Here is a 17,186-nt window from a genome sequence, read left to right on the forward strand (position 1 = left end):
TTGGGGACTTTTATCCACAGAGGAAGGAGAGGTCCTTCTCCCCAAGCCCAGGGATGATTGGCAGCTTGCCAGTTTACATGTGGATAAAAGTCTGCAAGCTTGGAATGGTGTGTGTGTGTGTGCATGTGCTGCGAGCACCACACCAGAGGAGACATTCTCCCAATCCCAGATATCCGAGCATTGGTGTTTCCCTGTCCAGTGCCCCCTCCCAGCAAAGCAGGAGGCGGACGATGATGCTGCTGCATGTGGAAGCACAGAGGAGAAACTTTGCAGGAAGCAGTTTCCTCCGAGTCCAACTTCTGCCTTGACAGATCTCTGGACAGAGAAGGAGGGGGTGGCAGGGGAACTGCGTGGGGGAGGCTGGCAAAGCAGGAGGTGGAGGGCGACACTGCTGCATATGGAGGTGCGGAGTCCAACTTGTGCCTTGATAGATCTCTGGAGAGCAAGAAGAGGAGTTAGGGGAGCAGCGCTCCCCAGTCCTGCATGAGGGAGGCTGGACATTCTCGAAAGGGCATCCCCATTTCTAAGCGTACGTGGTAAGGATGCTGGCTTGTTGGGACAGCCTTCCCTCAAGCAGCTCCCCTGCCACCCCCTCCTTCTCTCCAGAGATCTTTGTAATTCAACCAAGAAAAAGAAATGATATCATTAATATATTATAAATGAGTGCCTGAAGACTGCACAATGCTCTGGTGCAGATTAGCAATGACATATTCAACATGTCCCAAAGGTGCTTTTTCAAAAGGCAACTGGACTTTGTTTTTTCTTTGAATACGTTTTGCTTCTCATCCAAGAAGGTTCTTCAGCTCTGACTGGATGGTGGGGAATGGAAGGCTTTATACTCCTTGCAGACATCTGGTCATTTGCATTCTTTTGGAGAGTCCGTTAGGGTCACCTGGAGGTTTATCTGTGTCATCAGGGTCATCTGAGTGGTGCAAATTTGTGTGGCACCTTCTTGGAACTGTTGAAAGGACTGTGTGGTAGACTGGAGATAGATGATGTTGTATTCCCCTCCTCTGTTGAGAGAGGGCTGTTCAATTTTGACATAGATGGCCTGTTTTTTGTTTTTTTTTAAATTTGATTTATATGCTGCCCTTCTCCGGAGACTCAGGGCGGCTTACAATGCGCTAAGCAATAGCCTTCATCCTTTTGTATATTTATACAAAGTCATCTTATTGCCCCCACAAGTGGGTCCTCAATTTACCTACCTTAGAAAGGACGGAAGGCTGAGTCAACCTTGAGCCTGGCGAGATTCGAACCTGCAGTAATTGCAGGCAGCTGGTCTTAATAACAGGGTGCTTTAGACCACTGTACTTGGTCTTGTTTGACCCCTCTTTCAAACCAGCGGTCCTCTCTGTCCAAAATGTGGACTTTGCTGTCTTCAAAAGAGTGGCTTTTGTCTTTGAAATGCAGATGGACTGCTGAATCTAGTCCTGATGGGTTTGTTCTCCTGTGTTGTGCCATGCGTTTATGAAGTGGTTGTTTTGTTTCCCTAATGTACAGATCTGCAAATGGCTCACTGCATTGTACTGCATATACCACGTTGTTCAGTTTGCGTCTGGGTGTTTTATCCTTGGGGTAGACAAGCTTCTGCCTTAGTGTATTCTTGGGTTTGAAGTATGTGTGTATGTTATGTTGGCTAAAGATCCTCTTGAGCTTTTCTGATTTTCATGCAACATATGGAATGACAACGTCACTTCGTTTATTTTTCTCTTCGTTGTCTGTTAAGGAGGAGCTCCTGTAGGGGCCCGCACAGGGGTGAAATGTTCCCGGTTCGGACCGGATTGCCCGATCCGGTAGCGATGGCGGCGGGTGGTTCGGAGAACTGGTAGCAAAAATCTCTGCCCCCCCCATGCCCAGCTGAGCCGCACAATCATCAGCTCCCGCTCCCTGCTCCATCCAGGAGTGCGGGAGGATCCCTTGGAAGGCAGGGCGGAGGATTTTGGACAATACCTGTATGACAAAATCGCTCAGATCCGGGGGGATTTGGACTCTGACTGGGTAGATCAGGGCAGAGTGACGAGGAATAGTCTTGAGAATGTTATTTGGGAGGAGTTTGACGCTGTGACTCCCGATGATGTGGACAGGATTTTGGGGAGACTTAGTGTTTACTGGACCCGTGTCCCTCCTGGTTGGTACTGGCTTCCCGGGAGGTTACACGAGGCTGGCTCCAGGGTGTTATCAACGCTTCGCTGAGTGAGGGCCACTTCCCCGCTGCCTTGAAAGAGGCGGTGGTGAGGCCTCTCCTCAAGAAGCCGTCCCTGGATCCGGCAATATTGGCCAACTACCGTCCTGTCTCCAACCTTCGCTTCATGGCGAAAGTTGTTGAGAGTGTGGTCGCGCAACAGTTCCCACAATTCCTGGAGGAAACATCTTATCTAGATCCGTTCCAGTCGGGTTTCAGGTCTGGGCACAGCACGGAAACGGCATTGGTCGCGTTGGTTGATGATCTCTGGAGGGCTCGGGACAGGGGCTGCTCCTCTGTTCTGGTCCTGTTAGATCTCTCAGCGGCTTTTGATACCATTGACCATGGTATCATGCTGCACCGGCTGGAAGAGTTGGGGGTGGGAGGCACCGTGTTGCGGTGGTTCTCCTCCTTTCTCTCCGACCGGTCACAGTTTGTGTTGGCAGGGGGGCAGAGGTCGACCTCGAGGCCTCTCATCTGTGGAGTGCCGCAGGGATCGGTCCTCTCGCCCCTTCTGTTCAACATTTATGTAAAGCCGCTGGCCGAGATCATCCGTGGCTTCGGGGTGAGATACCACCAGTACGCTGATGACACCCAGCTGTACATCTCCACCCCAGGCCACCCCAACGATGCCCTTGAAGTGATGTCCCAGTGCCTGGAGGCCGTGCAGATCTGGATGGGGAGGAACAGGCTCAAGCTCAACCCTTCCAAGACTGAGTGGCTGTGGCTCCCGGCATCCCGATATAGTCAGTTGACTCCATCACTGACTATTGGGGGTGAGTCTTTGGCCCCCACAGAAAGGGCTCGCAATCTGGGAGTCCTTCTGGATATGCAGCTGTCCTTGGAGGAACATCTGACAGCTGTAACTAGGGGGACCTTTTGTCAGGTTCGCCTGATTCGCCAGTTGCGGCCCTTTCTTGATCGGGATTCCCTGTGCACAGTCACTCATGCCCTCGTCACCTCTCGCCTTGACTACTGCAACGCTCTCTACATGGGGCTCCCCTTGAAGAGCACCCGGAGGCTCCAAGTGGTCCAGAATGCAGCAGTGCGGGTAGTGATGGGAGCAGCATGGCGCTCCCATGTAACACCTCTCCTGCGCGAGCTGCACTGGCTCCCAGTGGTCTTCCGGGTGCGCTTCAAGGTGTTGGCTATCTTCGAGACCGCCTGCTGCTACCGACGACCTCCCATCGTCCCGTGCGCTCCCACAGAGAGGGCCTCCTCAGGGTGCCATCAGCCAATCAATGTAGGCTGGTGACTCCCAGGGGGAGGGCCTTCTCTGTGGGGGCAACTACCCTCTGGAATCAGTTGCCCCCAGAGATAAGGAGAATCCAAGACCTTAGTGCCTTCCGCCGTGCCCTTAAAACCCACTTTTTCCAGCAAGCTGGGCTGGTTTAAGAAGAAATTTTAAATGTTTTAATTGGTTTGTATTTTTAATTTTGGGCCAAATTTATATATATTTTAATTGTTTTTAATATTTGTATTTCATGTTTTTTAAATCGGGCTGTACACCGCCCTGAGTCCTCAGGGAGAAGGGCGGTATATAAATTTAAAAATAAATAAATAAATAAATCAGAGACTTTTTTTTTTACTTTTAAAAGCATTTTTTCTACAACTTCTTCCGCCGAAAAAATGCTTTTAAAAGTAAAAACAAAAGCCTCTGATGATCGCGCGGCTCAGCTGGGATCTCAGAGGCTTTTCAAAGCATTTTTTTTCTGCAACCTCTTCCCAGGAAGAGGTGGTTAAAAAAATGCTTTGAAAAGGCTCTGATGATCCCAGCTGTGTTCCTGATCAGCAGAGGCTTTTCAAAGCATTTTTTTGCATTTGCAGAAAAAATGCTTTGAAAAGTTAAAAAAAAAAAAGTTGGCCGGACTTCCAGTTGGTGACTTGTGGCGACATGGCGTGGTAAGAGCGATCGCTCCTTCCCACTGCCACTTAACACTACGTTTTGGGGACCCTTCGAGGCGTGGAAGCCTGGAGGGCTTCGCGGACAATAGTGGGGCTTCGGTGAGTCGAGTGGTGGAGCGCAAACCCACCCGGCGGGACCGATATCCACTGTCAAACCAACGAGGCGCGTCTGCCTGTTAATGGCAGACCCGAAGCCACGATAGCTAACGAGACGGGAAGCAAGAATTCCGGGAAAGAGAGGCGGAGTGCACTCGTAACCACTTCTTCTAGAGCACGCCTGAGATCGGCAAGAGCTTCGCCAGCTGGGTCGGATCGAAAGGTCTCATAGGAGGAAAAAGCGGCGACTGAAAGAAAGAGGAGGATTTGACAGTTGAAAGGATCGCAGACAGGCCGGCAAGAAACAAGAAGGAGACATTGGCAAATGGAACAGCGGCACTACCTGATTTGGATGTAACTTGCTGTATGGATCGATCAAGAGAGCTCTGAAGGCGTAGGGAAGAGATTCTGCTGATTGGAAAGGAGAACGACTGGAAATTAGGACTGGAAGTGCAACCATACTTGATACCAACGAGAAGAACAACGAAGAGCTAGAGAGGAAAGAAGGAGCACCAGGAAGAGACAAACGGAATAATTAATCTCATTTTCATAAGACTCTGAAGAATTGAGAAACAAAACGGGTGATACCAAACTATTATACTTTCCTGCACAGACTTTAATAAGTGTGGTTTCTGAAGGGACTAAGAAGAACTGAATAAAAATTTGTACCTACATAGACTATTATTAGTTTAAAATTAGTCTAAATCTACAATATATTTATATCTATTTTCTTTTCTTTATACATTTAAAGTATTTAAAGTATTTATATAAGTATTTAAAGTATTTAAAGTATTTATATATTTAAAGTATTAAAAGTATCAATATAACGTAGCTAATTAATATATTTACAAAGTTGAATACAACTCTTATTGCATTAAATAACTAGTATATTATAAGGTTATATATCTGCATAGTCATATTAGGATTTACTCTCTTTTCTTGTTTACCTTCTTTTTTTTTTTGCTTGTTATGTGCATAGATTGACTATATTGCCTAATATTATTAAGGATTAATTTTTTTAAACAGTGATTTATCTTATAATATTAATTAATTAATTGTTTACTGATTGGCTATTGAGCATTAACTTACTGGCCTCCTGCTGACTATATATATATGTACTGAGAACTTTTTTATAAATTGAGAACTTAATTAATTGTTAATTAGGATTTAAGCTAAATAAGAAATATTGTCTTTAAATATTGACTAGCTACCAAAGCTAATTAGTAGGTAGCACAGTGGAGAAACTGATTGATTGTGCCATTTAATATTTGTCCTGTAAATTGGGAATATTTTTAAAATAATTCCTAGTCCTGTTAATCTAAGTAAAGGGAAAGACAATTAGTGGATGATTATTTGGAGGAACATAGAAAAGATAGTCAGAGAACAGGCGAAAGTGCTGAGGGAGATGACAAGTCTTGCGTCCACTGTAGCAAAAACAGGAAAGAAAGTAACCTCCAGCTTCTCAAACCCCACAATTACAATGTCGTCCCCTGCAACCCAAAAGTCGATAGAAGGGCTATCAAAAATCGAGAAATCATCAGTGATTCCAACAATGCAAGCGATGCAGTCGTCATTAGCAACGATTCAAGAGACAATGCTCTTAATACAAGAGAAGATGTCTAGCAATCACCAAGAATTGAAAACAGACATCCAAGGCATTGACCAGAAAATGAGTGACATACAACAAGCTATACAAAAGAACGAACAGAGAATACAAAAAATGGAATCTAAGATTGAACAACAAGAGAAGAACCTAGAGACAGTAGATCAAAAATTAATGGCCCAGAACAGGGATCTGGAAGATTCGATTACGCAGCTGGAAATGGATAGAGCTTCTTTCTATCTGCGTTTCCAAAATATTGCAGAAGATAAGGACGAAAACCTGGGCCAAGTAATGGCAGAATAAATAGCGGAGGTTCTTCAACAAGATGTAGACGACATAATAAAAGAACTGGACGAGGTGTACAGGGTACAGACAAACTACGCTAGACGGAATAAACTACCTAGAGAGGTACACATAAGATTTGCACGGAAGAAAGTTAAGGACATCTTTTATAAAAATGGTAAAGGAAGAACCAATCAACTATAAGGAAAGGGAGGTGGTTGTCTTGAAGCAAGTGCCGAGGAGGGTGAGAGAACAACGAAGAGACTATAGATTCCTCGCCATACAGCTGAATAAAAGGAATATACTCTTCAGATGGACCTTGCCAGAGGGTATGCTGGTTACATGGCAAGGGAGGAAAATTAAAATAGCCTGGTGGAGGCTCAAGAATTCCTTGACCAACTGAGAGGGTTAGAAGATGAACAGAGTAGCAAAGAGGAATTGGAAGCAGCTACCACAGAAGAGGAACTCACCCAAAGAAGATCCAAAGAAGGGACCCCGGAGGGGAAAGAGAGTTTAGAGGAGAAAGAGAAGGAAGAGAAAGAAAGTAGAAAAGCAGGGAAGAAACAAAGACCACAAAGAGCGGTCCGAGCAAACACCAACCTTAAATTCAAGTAAAACAACACAAGGCAAAAAGGATGGATGATTGGAAAATCCTATCGATCAATGTAAATGGACTTAATGATTATAAAAAAGGAAAAACTTTCTTTAGCAAATTAGTCACACAAAATGTAGACATAGTCTGTCTCCAGGAGGTACATATTAAACAAGAAGACAAAAAATATTTGGAATATAAAAAATTGGGGAATCTTTATACCTCCTTAGCCATGAAGAAGAAGAGAGAGGTAGCACTATATATCAAAAAAGAGATAAAAACAGAATTGAAATATGCAGATCCAAAAGGTAGACTACTAATAGTTGAAATTCAGAGAGGCAACTCTTCAATATTAATAGCAGCGATCTACGCTCCAAACAAAAATTTGAAAGTTTTATAATAAAATGCGAAAAATAATAAGAAGAATGGATAATAATAATATTTGCATCATTGGGGACTTCAACGGAGTGGTAGACGCGAATAAAGATCATAAAAGACCCAGAGGCCAAAAGAAAAAAAGGAAAAATCTACCAAAAACCTTCTTCGACTTAGTGGATGAACTAAATCTCGTAGACATTTGGCGAACATTACACCCAAATAAAAGACAGTACACTTTCTATTCTAATCCTAATAAATCATGGTCTAGAATAGATATGATGTGGGTGAGCAGGAATACGGGAATGGACATTGTATCAGCAGAGATCTTACCCAACACCTGGGCAGACCATAACCCACTGGAAATCAGATGGAAGAGTAGATACAAGAGAAAGAATACGAGATGGAGAATGAACACACAATTCCTACGAGACAAAAAAAATATTGATAAAGTTAGAGGGGAGCTAACAAACTTTTTTGAAGAAAATGAAAAAGAACCAATGGACCGGGGAATAATCTGGGATACGATGAAGGCCTATTTAAGAGGCCTAATGATAGCATACGGAGCATACAGAAACAAAGAGAGGAGAGAAGCTCAAAGAACATTGCTAGAAGAACTGGCAAAGGCAGAGAAAGAGGCACAACAAAACCCTGATAATGAAACAATAAAAGAAAATTGGATGACCATTCGTCATAAATTAAATATAATGGATCAAGAAAAATTAGCATATGAAATTAAGAGAACAAAACAATATTATTTTGAGAACGCCAATAAGCCAGGCAGGTGGTTGTCCTATAGAATTAAAAAAGAGAGAGAGAAAGGAATTATTTTCCAATTAGAGGACCCGGAAGGCCATATTGTAACCAAGGAGGAAGAAAAACTGGAAATAGCACGCAAATACTATGTGTCTTTATATAAAGAAGAAGATATTCCCAAAGAGAAAGTAAAACAATATCTATTGGAGGAGGGAATGCCACAGATCGGAGAGGAGGAAAAAGAGATGTTGAATAAAGAGATTACATTAACAGAGTTAAAGACAGCAATTGCCAAACTGAAAAAGAATAAATCTCCGGGCCCGGATGGATTCCCAGGGGAATTATATAAAAACTTAGAATTAGAAGACATTCTACTTCCAAAAATGCTTGAAATTTTTAATGAGGCCCTACTGAAAAATAAAATACCAGAATCTTGGAGAGAGACTTATATTACACTCCTACCAAAAGAAGGAACGGACACCAAATTGAAACAGAATTATAGGCCAATCTCTCTTCTCAATATTGATTATAAAATATACATGAGCATATTAGCGGAAAGATTAAAAAGAATCCTCAGTAAGATAATACATAGTGACCAGAATGGATTCCTCCCAGGGAGGCAAATTAGGAATAACACAAGGACGATTTTGGATGTGATAGAATATTATGAGGAACACCCGGACAAAGAGGTGGCATTAGTTTTTTTAGACGCCCAGAAGGCCTTCGACAATTTGAATTGGGAGTTTATAAAGCAACAAATTAATATAATGGGATTTGGACAAAATTTTGCAAACACAATAAACACGATTTACAAGAAGCAAAGGGCTAACATCTTAGTAAATGGCAAACTCACTAAAACATTTCAGATCAGTAAAGGAGTGAGACAGGGATGCCCAATGTCACCACTTTTGTATATATTGGCACTAGAAGTGTTATTAAAGAAGATTAGAGAGAGTGACCAAATTAAAGGGCTCAAAATCAGGAAGGAAATATATAAAGTCCAAGCGTTCGCGGATGATGTTGTTTTAATCATGGAAGAACCGGTGGAAACAGGCTTACAAATATTGGAAACACTTGACAAGTATGGAGAAGTAGCGGGGCTCAAATTAAACAAATCTAAAACCAAAATGCTCACCAAAAATATGACGAAAAATCAGAAAGAAGCCCTGGAGGAATCCATGGGAATACAAATTGCGAAGAAAGTTAAATACCTGGGAGTGTGGATCTCAACAAAATATTCGGCCCTCAAAGAGGACAATTATGTCCCTTTGGTACAAAGCATAAAACAAGACTTAGAGAAGTGGGGGAAACTCCAGATTTCCTTCTTAGGGAGGATAGTGACAATTAAAATGAGTGTCTTACCTAAATTGTTGTATCTGTTTCAAACGGCGCCAATTAAATTAGATAAATTTTTTTTTAGAGAATTTAATGCTATCATTAGGAAATTTATCTGGGGAGGAAAAAAGCCAAGAATAGTAATTAGGAGTTTACAAGTTAAAAAAGATAGAGGAGGGCTTGGACTACCTATTTGGGAAACTTATCATAAAGCAGCAATCCTAGTTTGGCTAAAAGATTGGGCGACCTTGGCGAATAAAAGAATTCTAACATTAGTAGGGCATGATCTTCAGAAAGGCTGGCATGCCTTCCTATGGGAAACAGGGAAAAAAACAAAAACACACTTTAATAAACACAAATTGAGGGATATATTGAAGCTAACCTGGGAAGAAATAAGACTAAAACACTATACCAAAATCCCCAGTTGGCTCTCAACTATGGAGGCGATAATATACCCAAACGTTCTGGAACTTGGTAAAATGGTGAAATATAAAGAAATATTAGACGAGGCAGGAAATCTTAAAACAATAGAACAGTTAAAAGAACAAGGCACTCACATAGAATGGTGGACATACGCACAGATAAAATCAAGGTACAAAAAAGATAAAGAACAATACGGTATAGAAACGGGTAGCAAAGAATTTGATAAGATTTGGATGAGCACGGACAATAAATTACTGGCTAAATTGTATAATTATTTGGTAGAATATGACCTGATGGAGGAGGTGGTTAAAGACCCAATGTTAGCATGGGCCAAAAATATTGGGAAAAATATAAATTTGGAAGAATGGGACCAAATATGGAATAACAATGTAAGACTCACTAAGGCAACCACCTACAAGGAGAACCAGTATAAGATGATCTACAGGTGGCACCTAGCACCAGCTAGGATTGCCAAAATTTATCCCAACCTAAGTCCAAAGTGTTGGAAGTGCGGGCATCAGCAAGGCACTTTTTACCATTGCTGGTGGACCTGCCCTCAAGCAAAAAAATATTGGAAGATGATTGGCAATTGGCTTTCAGAAATAATAGGTGAAACTTTTGAATTAGATCCTAAAATATTCCTCCTGGGAATTCTGAAGACGGAAATGGCAAAAAAGAAGAAATACCTATCAGTGCATATAACAACAGCAGCAAGAATCTCTTTTGCTCAACAATGGAAAGAGAAAAAAATACCAACTAAGGAACAAGTAATCGGTAAAATAATGGAATGTGCCGAGATGAATAAGTTAACGTTGGAAATCAATGACAGAGAAGATACTGATTATTATAGCGTGTGGGACAAGTGGTACGGGTGGTTAGAGAAGAGGAAAATGGAATTAAAAAAAAATGAAAGAGACCAGATTGAGTACAAGAAATAGTTAAATGATATAGTAAGAGAAGATGTACCGCAGATTGTAGAAAGTAAAATGAAGTAAGGAAAAGTTACATGGGTAAGCAAAAGATATGACTTATGTATTTATTAATTTACCTTTAAAGACCCATTATATATATATACATTAAGAATGGTATAAGTACATATTTATATACTATGTAATTGAGTAGCAAAGATTATCTATATGTACATACATCTGTATTCTTATTTATTTCCTTTTCCTATACTATGTAACCGGATGGACAAAAACTGTATTATTATAATTTCTTAACAATAAAATATATATATATATAAGTTGGCCACGCCCACCCAGTCACATTACCCCCCCCCCCCCCCAAGCCATGCCCACAGAACCGGTAGTAACAAATTTTACATTTCACCCTTGGGTCGGCAGCAAAAAAAAAAAAAAAAAAAGCTAAAAAATGCAGACAAAAATGGTGAGAAAGTCCACTGAATAACAATCTCAGAATTAAGCCAAGAGTTTCTGAAGTCTTCAAATAACTGTAAATGGAATCATTACATGTGAGAACCTGTTTATTTCTTTAAAATATTTGTTTCATTGGATATTAACAGATTGCTGCATAATTTACAGCTTAGAAATAGCAAGAACAGGTCCATGCCAAAAAGAAAACTATATTTGCTGTAGGTCATGGAAGCAGAATATATAATAGTGTTCATACATTGATCTGCTTTATATATAATTGTCATAAATGTTACTGTCATTTTTGGCCCTGGTTTACTTGTGACTAGTTCTTAAAGGAATCATCCATTTTATATAGGCCAAACTAACAGCAAAGCATTTATTACAAAATTATTGGCTATGAAGATTATTTTTAAACTATAGAGTTGGAAAACATAATGTAGAGATTTTAATGGGGAACTATTGAATTTTTCATTGTTGATCTGCACCAGAGCATTGTGCAATCTTCAGGCACTCATTTATAATATATTAATGATGTCATTTCTTTCCCCTTTTTTTGGTTGAATTACAAAGATCTCTGGAGAGAAGGAGGGGGTGGCCGTCTCCCCCATCGTGCAGCGCACTACGTTTAAGTGCAAAAGCAGCAAGCAGCCACGGAGGCGGGGAGAGGAATATGGGGAGACGCGCCCCAGCCGGTGTCTCGGGGTGGAGAAAGTCCCCATATTCCTTTTACCGCCTCCGTGGCTGCTTGCTGCTTTTGCACTTAAACTTAGCACGCTGCACAATGGGGGAGACGGTGTCCCCTCCTCCTCCTGGAGCCCATTACGACGCGGAGCATTGGCTGCAGCCGGGCAGCCCAGCCAGTGTCTAGGTGTGGAGAAAAGTCGCGGGTCTCCCAACAAGGGCTGGAAAAAGAGGCAAGTAGAGGGGCGCTTTGCTTCCACTCTGGAATACGTGATGTGAGTGAGTCTCCATCTGCCACTGTCGCCCTTCTCAGGACAGGCGAGGAGTGAGGGGGAGGGAAGGGCAAGGGGGGCGGGCAGCCAGCCAACAGGGAACCACAGCAGGGGGACGAAAGAGCTTCATTTATCTGGGAACCTGAAATGACTCTTGATTTAAATCATATGGTAAAAAGCACCCAAAGAAGAAAGAACAACATCAGCAAAAAAAACCCAAACAAACCCAACCCTCGCCTGTTTTTGGAAATGGTTCAAGAGGGAACACGCACGTGCATACACACACACACACACACACACACACACACACAAACGAAAGAGGGAGAAAGAGAAAGAGAGAGATGAGAGACAGAGACGGCTGCCTGCCGTTTCCTGCTGCAGTCGGGCAGCGAGAGAGAGACAGAGACAGAGACAGAGAGAGAGAGATTCTGCTCCCCTCGAAGCAACCTCGTGGTGCTGTGCTGTAACAGCCTAACAGTCACTCCTTTTGCAACACAAGGTTTATTTTGGTATCTTTCCAGAGACAGAAAGAACATGGCCGAATTTCCTTAGTTATTCCCTGGGTGTGGGGGGTGGGGAGTGGGGGAGAGGGAGGGAGGAAAGAGAGAGAGAAAGAAAGAAAGAAAAAGGAAGGAATTTTTGGATTTCACCACTGGTTTGTATGGAGGATTGGCGGGGGGTGGGATGCGCAGCCCTCCGGGATGGAGAGCGCGGAGCAAGAGAAGACTCCGATGTTCGCTTGGGTGGCGGAGGGAAACTCAAAGTGTTGGGGGCTTCAGAAGGGGCAGAATGTGCTTCAAAATGTACAGCTCCTGGTTCTAACAGTGTGTGATGTCAAGTTGTCCATGCCCACCTGGTCACATGACCACCAAGCCACGCCCATCAAGCCACGCGCACAGAACCGGTAGCAAACATTTTTACATTTCACCCCTGAAGTAATCCAACTAAATTCAGAAAATGGAACAAAACAATTGAGAGAGATATTCTCTAGAAGCACAACAGTAGCTCTAGATTGAATCTGAAGACAGTTGAGCAGATCTTTGGACAGACAGAGAGAACCCTGCAAATTCCTGCCCAAGCTATGTCTGACATCCTCTGAATTAATGCAACGTGCTAAATGAAGTGACTTTTCAGCATGTTAAAAATTATGTATTGGAAAAATAAGTGTTTACCAATGAGATAGAAGAGGATTGAATGTTTTTTCATAAAACACTACGTTTAGGTATGATATCAATTATTCATTGTTATGGGGGCTGCTTACTACTCTCATCTGTATGGAACATAAATTATTGGTTTTTTGTGTGATTTTTTTTCCCAGCTTAGGTGATCCATATATTTCTCTTTGGGGAGCCAAAAAGCGGGCAGCTCATGACTTCTGATCAGGACACTAAAGTTGTGGCTGAACGGCAGGTACAGCAAGTACAAGAAGTTAAGGACAGTTCTCATCTGGTAAGTATTCAGATCATCTTGACTAGCTGTAGTTTGCAAATGTAATTAATTTAGGCATTGTGTATTATGCTGTATGTGCTTGCCTTTGGTAATTTGTAATTCAATTTTACAAAATCCATTTGTAGCAAATAGTATTCTCATGCCACTTTAATATACTTTTTTAGTTATGCTGACTAATACTAACTTAAATGAAGAAATTACCTAATTGATTTTGCCAATAGTAAGGGGCAGCAGTTGGTTGTCCTTATAGTTTCAACTTCAAATCCTATCAGCTCTGAAAGCATTGCTAGAGACCAAGAATAGTAGGAGTTATGGTTCAGAAATCTGCTTACTCCTGACCAGTGGTATTATTAGTCTAGATTGAGAAATGTGTTACCATATATTAGAATTGCAAAACAAAAGCTTTTGTAAGTATGATTCTGTCAGAGTGCACACAGTGTGACTAGTTTGAGACAACCCAGGAGCAAATACAGTAAACAGAGGTTGGTCTTTCAAATAGTGGATTATCTACAAGGAATATATACATACACGTACTAGGCAAAGTCAGGCAATCAATCATCAACTATAGCACTGAAGCACACACTGCGGGGGGGGGGGGGAGCCCTCACAGGGCCTCTCTTATAAAACAGCCTCTTAAAGTGATAACAGTTAAATAACCCTGCTGACTCATTCTCATTGCATCAGCATTACAGTATTACAGCATTACAGCATCATGGCAGCTGGTCAGCTATTAAAACATCATTACCCTGACAGATTCTCTAGCAATAAATGGCTCATTGGTTCTTCTGGGAAAGTTAGTCTCTACAAAATAACATATAAAAATGAAAATGGGATTCTTACAATATTGCATGCCTTTAGAATAACAGAGTTGGAAGGGACCTTAGAGGTCTTCTAGTCCAACCCCCTGCTTAGGCAGGAAACCCTTTTGCTCTTTGTACTCTTTCTAGAGTCTCAACATCTTTTTTACATCATGGCGACCAAAACTGAATGCAGTATTCCAAGTGTGGCCTTACCAAGGCATTATAAAGTGGTATTAACACTTCACGTGATCTTGATTCTATCCCTCTGTTTATGCAGCCTAGAACTGTGTTGGCTTTTTGGCAGCTGCAGCTCACTGCTGGCTCATATTTAAATGATTGTCCACTGGGACTCCAAGATCTCTCTCACAGTCACCACTATTGAGCAAGGTACCACATATACTGTACCTTTGCATTTTGTTTTTCTTGCCTAAATGTAGAACCTTACTTTTTTTCACCATTGAATTTCATTTTGTTGGATAGCGCCCAATGTTCAAGTCTGTCGAGATCCTTCTGTATCTTAAGCTTATTTTATTTATTTATTTAATTTTCATTTTCATTTTATTTAATTTGTATACCGCCCTACTCCCGAAGGACTCAGGGCGGTGAACAGGCACAGAATAAAACACATAGAATACAAAAATTAAGAGCAGAAGTAAAATCGAATTAAATCAATTATTTATTTATTTATAATGCAATTTATATGCCGCCCTATCTCCAAGGACTCAGGGCGGCTCACAACGGTAAAGATGCACAGTTCCTCATTAAAAGACAATATAAAATTAAAATTCCAATTTAAAACAATTTAAAATTCATTAAGAAACCCCCCATCAGTCCAGGCTGCAGAACAACCAGGTCTTCAAATCGCGATGGAACGAGCGAAGGTCAGGGGCCATCCGGAGCTCCAAAGGAAGTTGGTTCCAGAGGGTGGGTGCGCCCACAGAGAACGCTTTCCCCCTGGGGGTCGCCATCCGACACTGTGGCCAACGGCACCCCGAGGAGGCCCTGTCTGTGGGAACGCACCGGGCGATTGGGAATTTTCGCTGGCTGTTCTGGAGTGTTGGCTATTGCTGCTAGCTTGGTGTCGTCTGCAAATTTGATGAGTTCCCCATCTATCCCCTCGTCCAAATCATTGATGAATATGTTGAAGAGTACTGGGCCTAAAACAAAGCCCTGGGGTACCCCACTGCATACCTCACTCCATGTAGATGCAGTTCCATTGAGGACTATGTCAGGTTTCGGGGCTATCTTAAATAAACTTCATTCTCAAGCGCAAAGTCTCTAATGAATCACTTTTATTTTAAGAATAGCAGAATCCGACATTCCTGATTCAAGTTGCAGGCAAACTGGCCCCTCCTTCCAACCCCCTCCTCTTCCGCTCTCCAATCCCAATGTCCCATTGGCCATCATGCAGATCCATCTCTACATCCCGGCACGTTCTTTTCACAGGAATGTGGCCCCCACCCTCGTCACCCAGGAAACACTATCTGTAACATTCAAAAAACTAGGTAAAAGTTCATCTCAGCAATAAATCAAGCTTCTGCTCTATGCTTCATCTTGTTCATGTCAGCGCTGGAAGAGAGCCTAATTTGGAACGCTGACATCCGGCCCCTCTCCCTTCACTTCTGCAACATCACCTATCCCATAGGGAAAAACACAACAAGATTAGTCTCATCAGCCCCTCCTTGGCTGTGCACCCCCCCTCCCGGCTTTCCCGGGTGGTCTGCATGGAATTTTGCTATAAGGCGGTCAGCTTGAATGTTTGCGCTCTTCACCCAGGAAGCCTCTGACAATGGGTAACCCTTCCATTTAATTAAGTACTGAAGGCGCCCCCTGTGCCATCTTGAATCAAGAATCCGCTGCACTTCATAGTGCGTTTGGCCCCCAACAACCAGGGGCCCAGGGGGTTCACGTGGCGTTGGCCTTAAAGTAGACCCCACTACAGGTTTTAGAAGGCTACTGTGAAAAACGTGAATTTTCCCCAAAAGCCGTGGCAACTGCAATTGCACTGTAACGGGGTTGATTATTTTTATTATAGGAAATGGTCCTATAAATTTTGGGCCCAATTTTCTGCTCGGGAGTCTAAGTCTCAAGTACTTGGTGGAGAGGTAAACTTTCTCTCCCAGCTGAAATGGTCTTTGGGGAGTTCGGTGCTTGTCTGCTTGTTTCTTATAAGATTGAGCCGCCTTTGCCAGCGCCCTCTTAACATTCTCCCAAGTTTGTCTCAACATTGCCATCCAGTCAGTCAAGCTGACTGAGGAAGGGGGCTCCCTCGGGTATTCTGGCATGGGAACAAAATCCATGCCACTCACTATTTTGAACGGGGTTAGCCCCGTGCTGCTGTGGACAGCATTATTATATGCAACCTCTGCAAAAGATAGGAGGTCTGCCCAACTGGACTTCTGGTAGTCGACGTAGCATCTTAAATACTGTTCTATCATAGCGTTCAGTCTTTCTGCCCCCCCATTGGTGCTCGGGTGAAATGCTGAGCTGAGCCCTTGGGATGAACCTATGGATCGTAGAAACTCCCTCCAGAACTTTGCTGTGAACTGGACCCCTCTGTCGGAGATGATTCTCCTGGGGACTCCATGTAGGCGGTAAATGTGTTTCAGGAACAGTTTGGATAACTGACGGGCTGAAGGCAGTCCACTACAAGGAATGAAGTGTGCCTGTTTGGAGAATAAGTCTATTACAGTCCAGATCACTGTATTTCCACTGCTCCTCGGTAGGTCTACTATAAAGTCCATTGCAATCTCCTCCTATGGTCTTGTTGGCTCAGCTACTGGTTGCAACAATCCAGGCGGGCACCCTGGTCTTGTCTTCATCGTGGCACAAATGGTGCAGCTTTTTACATAACTGTCTACGTCCTTTCTCATGTGTGGCCACCAGAACTGCCTTCGTACTAGGTGCAGAGTTTTTAGGAACCCGAAGTGTCCTGCTGGTTTAACGTCGTGGCTCCTCTTGAGAATCAGGATGCGTAAACTCTGTGGGACATAGAGCTTTGTCCCCCTCCATGCTAGTTCATCTCTTTTTGTCAAGAGATGTTGATTGTCCCGATACCA

The 17,186-nt window shown here is 42.7% G+C and overlaps 1 protein-coding gene across 1 annotated transcript in view; it reads left to right on the forward strand.

The window, feature by feature from the left end:
- LOC139317720 (la-related protein 4B-like) overlaps positions 1–17,186 on the forward strand; it is a 324,479-nt gene that overhangs the window by 105,460 nt on the left and 201,833 nt on the right. The window contains exon 2 of the mRNA XM_070944793.1: positions 13,202–13,327. Within this exon, the coding sequence (XP_070800894.1) occupies positions 13,247–13,327 (81 nt within the window). The 5' untranslated portion in view covers positions 13,202–13,246. The remainder of the gene's footprint in view (positions 1–13,201; positions 13,328–17,186) is intronic.

Source organism: Pituophis catenifer, unplaced genomic scaffold, assembly GCF_029215685.1.
Source record: "Pituophis catenifer annectens isolate HBS135680 unplaced genomic scaffold, rPitCat1.0.hap2 SCAF_5, whole genome shotgun sequence".
Classification (NCBI taxonomy): Eukaryota; Metazoa; Chordata; class Lepidosauria; order Squamata; family Colubridae; genus Pituophis; species Pituophis catenifer.